The following is a 7,753-nucleotide window of genomic DNA, read 5'->3' on the forward strand; positions in this document are numbered from 1 at the left end:
ATACGGCGGGGGATAGTTTTTACCATATTGTAGTTAAGTTGTAGTTAAGCATAACCTTGAGCCATAATTCCTGTCCCCGAAACCTTGACTCAGAAGTACCGGGTTGGTGTCCGGCGGGGGATAGTTTTCCACCAAAGTTTTAACTGTTGTTTGTTTTCTTTGTTGTACTGTGCTGGTTACTTTTTGTTGTTGTTATGTATTTGCAGGACCATATTGTAAAACAGCGGTAAGATCTCGTCTGTATATGTTATCCTGCCTAAAGATGTTTTAAATAAAATAAAATAAATAATATATATATATATACATACATAATATTAGATCGATTTATAAGGTGCAAATAAATACATATACTGTATATATATAGGATATATATATGCCTATACAGTACATATATACATAAATGTATATATAGCCATATACGGTATATGTATATATATACATTGATTATTTCTTCTCCATGATTAGCTTCCACTGGTCCCATTGGAAAGTAGATTAAATTATTATTAATATTTTAGTTCTCATTACTGTACTTTAATGTTTGATGTATAAATATATACACTTCAAGTAACTTTCTTTCCCATTACTCATACCTAATAAATTTCGAAACGGACCGCAGCTCAACTGCTCTAATTTTCCTTGTATGTAAATCACAATCATTTTGAAATTCATAATTTCTCGATAACCTCATTTCTTTATTGGCCCAACTCACATATTTGATCGTGTTTTCCTCATCATCAGAGAGTTAAAGCTCATCACGTCCACCCGCAATAAATCAAGAGATTGGTTAAGCTAGCGATCAAAATTAAAAAGATATAAAATTATTTGCTTGCCTCATTTGCCCATCTATTAAACTGATGAATATACGGAATTGTCATTACCGCGTTCTTCACACAACGCTAAACACACAATGGGAGAAAATACTCCGAGAAACAGTTTGAGGCACAATTTCAACTGTATTAGTAAGCCAAAGGAGTTCACTTTATATGTATTATTAAGTACGAATTAGTGTCTTAGAAAGAATAAAGTACGTGAAGAAAACCCCAGTTTATATCATGATTGAAGAGTTGCGCTCATTATTTTAACTAGGCCTGTAGTAACATACGTGAATTTAAAAAGAATCGCTGCAAAATGACATGTATTGATGACTGAGAAACTTACTTATGTCAGATGGTTGTACTACAGAGAAAAAGACTTAGGCCTAAATCAATCTTAACAGTCCACGATATGCGTATAGCTATTACATTTACATTAATACTGTAATAGAAAGGAAAAAAATGAGTGAATTTCGTAACACGCATACTGGTAACTTAAATTCGAGGTTTGAGTCGGAGTTTGATAAAGACCCTGAGACTACCAATACGGTAGAGCCGACTAGTACTACCACTGTAAACTTCTTGATTCGACATTGAAATTCTTGCAGAAACGATTGATAATTTTCAGTGCAGCTGGTGTGAAAATCCCATGTGGAGTGCAATACAAATGTAATTATAATCATATGATCCTGAACAATTAGCTCCACCAGGAAAGATAATATTTGAATACTTACAACATTAACATCGTTCGAAGTTTCACAACTGACAGCAACAAAAACAAACACTTGAATTAGTTCAGGGCAATGTGGACGATCGCGGGCGTTTGTAATAATTACTTACACACTGTGTGTTCTTCCATATCATGGGAAATAAACCGACTCGATGTTATCTCATCACCTGATTAATTCGTTGCGAATTAATTCAACAACGGCACAAGAGGTTAACACATGTTGAAAACTTGTCTCAAAAATGAATTAATTAAACATGATCGCCACAGGGGTGTCGGTTACCTTCGCCTTAACAGTTGCATCCATCTTTGATGACCTACGGGACACATTCGTGCAAGAGATCCCTAGCGCGCACGCGCATACGCTAGCGAGAATTGGACATCAAGAAATTGGACATCAAATATTAGTATAAAATTGTTTAAACTAAACGAACTGTGTTACGTTTAAGTTTGCTTTCCAACCACTGGGTCCTGGGATCGGGAATCCCGAGAAGGTAATTTTTATCTCACGAATAAAAATAATCCGGAATGCAAACAGTTCCAATTGTTACTACGTCTAGAATGAGGCTATTTGAATCATTAATATTATAGAAACTCCATACATATAACCGTCGAGTCCCTTCGATGTGCGAATCTTTAGGGAAATGTACGCGACTGAGCTTTGTTATAGGCCTACACGTAATGACAAATAAAGTTTATCCATCGATACTCATACATCTTTAGATATACATTCCAGTATAACTTTATTGAAAAGAAACATACGTTAATATTATCACACTAACGAATGATGTTTAATTCATGAATGAAAGTAGAGATAGAAAATATTAAATATTTTAGGCTAACCCATTCAAAGATACAAGCATAGCTATATTTACACTCTAGTATAGGCTTATGCCATATAAGTTCATATGCGAAATTACTTATCATAAGAATCTGCGTTTCCATAAATTTATCGATGCAAAGTTCGTAATCGATTTCAAAAATTAATGTTACATGGCGGATGATTGGTCATAGACATATGGACAGTTCCTTCTGTAGCCGACGAATACAAATTGTAGACCACTGAGGCGTTTCATCGAGGTTCATCCTAGGGGATGGGTGCGAATCGGCTATTTCTCTCTGCGTTGAGAATATTGTAGATCGATACGTCAGGATATTTGATGGTTGAAGCGATCAACAGATAATTCTTTCTCTGTTAGGCTGATCCTTCTAGCGTTTAATGCGCTTGGTATCAATATGGTATCAGTACCATCAGATGACATCAATTACCCACAAATTTTAATGAGCCACTAATGATGATACTGGAGAGAGTATTCGTTATCTGGGGACGTCCATCACTATGGTGCTTAGGGCTCAATCACAGATCACTTGGCTCAAAATAAACTGTTCCCATGCCGGTGTCTATACGTGGTTAGCGGAGCAGTGGCAGCAGTACCTACTACCCAACGTGTTATATAAGCCTACAGTACTGTATTTATATTAAATTTAGTAAAGATTCCATTTAGATTTCGTGTATATTATTTTGATACGACTGGCCTCTCGTGAAGCAATGAAACATTTGTTGCAAATGTATTTTAAATGTGACAATTTAGATTTCAAAGGCACAGTGGAAAAAAAATTCTTTATAAATAAATACCGTTTAAAATAACTGTAGATAAACATCTGAAAAAATCTTCAATATATTATTGTCAACATTTGCTTTATTTCTGATTTGATTACCGGTATTAATGAAGAAATATCAGAAGTTTCAACAAAAATATGAAAGTTTTTCTGCTTTGCTTAACACTTCAAATATAGAGCTTTCATTAATAATATTTTCGTTGCTATATTGCCTTTGATTATTCAACGATAATAATTATCATTTTTATCAAAAGCATATGTCTACTGCATCACGAGTGTAGAAGTTGTCTTATGCAGTAGGCTACTACAGAATCAAACTGTTTACAACATCAAAATCATTTACAACAAAACTCCGGATGACGGCATTTTAGTTTCATGGGAATGACCACGTCGTAGCCCTCAAATTGATATGAGATCGTTAATCGCTAGTATTTAGTCGCCAACACAACACATCTATATTATAACTTTAATTAAATGCAACACATTGTGTGCGAAGAACAGATAAGCCTAATCATGAATAAATAGGAGTTTTAACCATGGGATATCTAGGCCTATCAGAATATATAACAATATAAATTTCAAACCACTCATTTAAATAAAATACCAGTTATTATTACCTTAATTTTTATAGGATCTGTTTCTATAAGGCATTGGCCTACAGACCTTATTGAATATAAAAATCTGAAACTTCTCTGCTTGAAGAAATATTATATAAAATCCTATTATTTAACAAGGAAACTCAACAAGAATTACGTTGTTGCTATGCTTTTATATACTTTGGAAATCAAACTTATGAAAACGATTATTTTAGAAGCATATATAAAGAATATTGTCCTGATTGGAATGGCAAGCATAGGCTGTTCGGCTTTGAAAGATCGTAAATAAACCCAGGCCCAGACACTAGACGTCTCATATTATATACACATCAGTATTTACAAATAGTACGGTAGGCCGCCTAGGCATAAAAATTGTTCATAACTCATGTTTTTCTATCCGAGTGTAGTGTGTTTGATACCATCTCCTCAACTTCGCTTTCTGCGCACGAGTCATCTGAATGTGTTTCTGTCATATTTACGCGTTCGGTTGTTGATGATCCTTCGTCATTCGAGTCTGTTTCGGAACCACAGTTGATTACTGTTCCATTTAAATGAATTGAAACTTGGGTTCCGTTTCCGTCATCTGAGTCAACGTTCTCGGCGTTCGACGGATTCATCGCTGAAACGTCAGCGCTCAGTTCGTCTAAATCACGTTTTAACTTAGCTCGTCTGTTCTGGAACCACGTAATAACCTGGGCATTGGTAAGACCTAATGATGAAGCAATCTCGTCTCTGTCTGCTGGAGTGAGGTATTTCTGATACAAGAATCGCCTTTCGAGTTCAAAGATTTGTTGGTTTGTAAATGCGGTTCTTGATTTGCGTTTTTTTCGTGGCGGCTGACGTGCGAACAACGTAATCGCGTCCCTCTTCCCGTGCGTAGCAGCAGCTATGAATAAAGAAAGACAGATATATATATATTATGTAACGATGAAAGTGCTTCAAATTAATCATAAAGATTACGAGGAACAGTTGCACATTGTCAAGAGACCAACAAGAATAGCGTAACTCATTTAATACAAAAATCACTTATCAAATTAATTAATATAGCAATATTTCAATTTCAACACAAATGGAATTTGTATACATTCACATACAGTGCACCATTTGTGAAATATAAAATATGATCAAAACATAATTGAATCAGATCCCTTTTAAACAATTCATTCATTCATTCATTCGTTATTTATTTTATTTAGGCCTACTTTCTCTTTGAAAAAGTGCAACATTTTATAATCATGGTGAAGAAAAAAAACATTCTGTTCCGCGTGATATTTTTTCTGGTTAAATATGCCTGACTGATGATAGATTCACTCATGCTTTTTCGTTATCTTACGTGACAACAACGACCGGGTTAAAATGGCCTAACATTTACTTTAACAACACACACCCGTGACAGCCAAACTTTTTAAAAATAGCCTTTGAAAATCGGAACTGCGCTTCCAAACTTGTTAAACGCAATCAAAATTATTTAACTAGACAAATTTTTGGTTTGGACAGTAAATTTAGACGGAGTTTACATGTACGGGCACTCTCGTCTTGATTGTCCGAGGATAAACATGTCAATCATAAAGTCTGTACAATTACTGATGTAATTTAGGGAAACATTTCGTACGTTTTTCGGACGGAAATATCTTCTTTTTTTTTTTAATGGAAGGTCTTGTTAGCCTCTCTGTCCAGTCACGGTATACCGCAAAGTACAATCATCTTCATAATAAATGATCAAAATTAAGCAGGGACACATCTTTCCTCTGTTTATTCATCAAACACATAGTTTAAACTCTGGTGAACTTCTTAGAAAAAAGTTTGTAAAAAGACGGTACTTGTCTAACCACGAAGGAATCACTCAACATAAATATCAAACGTAGCCCTCTGTGCTTCAAAGTGTGGCCGCAAAGAAACACAGATTAATTATATTTTTTCCACGTGCTCTCCATATGAAATTAAAGGTTTGTAAAGGAGACCAATAGGTAATTAATTGGACTGAACTGGGAAAGACGGAAATCAAAACTCGAGGCGGTCGTCCTTTGTTCAATATGTAATTGTTTTATCCCCATTTTAATTGGCCAATTTGATCCAATTTTGAATTTTTTTTTTTATAGCTGCCTGGATAATTACAAAAAATTATTTTTGATCGACCTTCCCGTACCGTCACTTTTGTATCATCTATCTGGGTGTGGACTTCCGATTTTTGATATAGAATGTCCGAAATTTTGTCAGGTTGGTGGAGGCGTAAAGAGTAAACGAAGCAGGAGCGTATGATTCACTGTCGTTAAGTCAATCAAGAAGCTTAGCAATAAATTAAGTTTAAATTCACACTTAGAAATACCATACCTGTTTTGTGTTGGAGTTTGTCAGTCGTTTTAGATACGTGTTTATATCTGAAGATTATTTCGAGTTTTTCGAATGAATCATTACCATAATGACAGTAGGCCTACATACTCTTCAGGTCTAGACGATGGTATTAATGTAGAAATATGCCTATTATTTATATTTCCTTTATTGTTTTTTTTCTACTTCAAGAGCCACTAATCACTTAATCCATCACTAGCCGAATAATAATAGGCATAAAATATTTAACAATAACAAGAATATGCCATGTAAGACTAATAATGACATTAATAATAATATTATTAATAACAAAATAACACTCCTAAACTCTTAACAATATTAATATATAATACATCTTACATAAAGTCGCAACTGGCAACCGTTGCTATCATAATATAAAAAGAATAATTTCGTTTGCACTTCACTATAAGAGTTGTCTTTTAGCTCAACGAGTTTATAATTTCATCCTTCTAACCAAAAATTTACATCATTATAAAACTCTTCACTCAGCCTGACTGCAACCCATTCATAATGACCTGGTACTTATGCTTCGGTATACCCCATTCATGGTTTCAGTTCTAGACGATGGAGTTGGTGTAGAAATATTGTATTTTCTTTATTATTTTTTTTTTAACTTTTAGAGCCACTAATCACTTAATCCATCACTAGCCTAATAATAATAGGCATAAAATAATTGGAAGTTAACCATAACAAGAATAGGCCTATGTCATGTATGTCTAATAATGACATGAATAATAATAATAATAATAATAACAAAATAATACTCCTAAATTCTTAACAATTATAGGCCTATATACCGTAATACATCTTTAAAGTCGTAACCGGCAACGGTTGCTATCATATAAAAAGAATTTCGTTTGTACCTCATTATAAGACTTGTCTTTTAGCTCAACGAGTTTATAATTTCATCTTTCTAACCAAAACTTTACATCATTATAGAACTCTTCACTCAGCCTGACTCAGCCAGCCTCCACCCCTGCAACCCAATCATAATGACCTGGTACTTAGGCATACGTACCCAATTCATGGTTGTGTGTATTCACCGCAGTGTCATTAAAATAATAAACTGTCATTATTAATGACGTGAGAGAATTGAGTTAATTACAACAGGCTTAGCATCAGTTGTTGAGGGTTGTTGGATTGTATGTATCCAATTTAAGTAGTGAATAGCAGTATTACTTATGCTTATTTTCATTTCATTTTGCTTGTAATTCGTTAAAATTATAATCAAAACGTTTTTTATTATTAAAAAAAATTCAAAAACTTTTATTTGTCCAAACTATCTGATATTTAATTCCAAAAATTACTATTCTTATTAAAAATGTTCATTATTATTTTTATTTAAAAAAATGTTTTTATCTGATATTCGATAAAAAAAAATCAAAAACTTTTATTTGTCCAAATTATTATCTGATATTTAATTGTTAAACTGAATGCTTAAAGGTTTCCAGATATGCTTTATCTTCAAGACCATACTTTTATGTTAGTGTTTGTTACGACAAATATATATATATATATATATAAAACAATGATATTTATATAAAAAATGATAAATATATATCTTCAAGACCATACTTTTATGTTAGGGTTTGTTACGACAAATATATATATATATATATAAAACAATGATATTTATATAAAAAATGATA

At 33.3% G+C, this 7,753-nt stretch overlaps 1 protein-coding gene across 1 annotated transcript in view; it reads right to left on the reverse strand.

The window, feature by feature from the left end:
• Positions 1 to 2,265: 2,265 nt before the first annotated feature.
• Positions 2,266 to 7,753, reverse strand: part of LOC117105818 (transcription factor LBX1-like) — a 10,404-nt gene continuing 4,916 nt past the window's right edge. The window contains exon 2 of the mRNA XM_033247119.1: positions 2,266 to 4,641. Within this exon, the coding sequence (XP_033103010.1) occupies positions 4,139 to 4,641 (503 nt within the window). The 3' untranslated portion in view covers positions 2,266 to 4,138. The remainder of the gene's footprint in view (positions 4,642 to 7,753) is intronic.

Source organism: Anneissia japonica, unplaced genomic scaffold (assembly GCF_011630105.1).
Source record: "Anneissia japonica isolate Jap-2015-1 unplaced genomic scaffold, ASM1163010v1 scaffold287754_len4335492_cov202, whole genome shotgun sequence".
Classification (NCBI taxonomy): Eukaryota; Metazoa; Echinodermata; class Crinoidea; order Comatulida; family Comatulidae; genus Anneissia; species Anneissia japonica.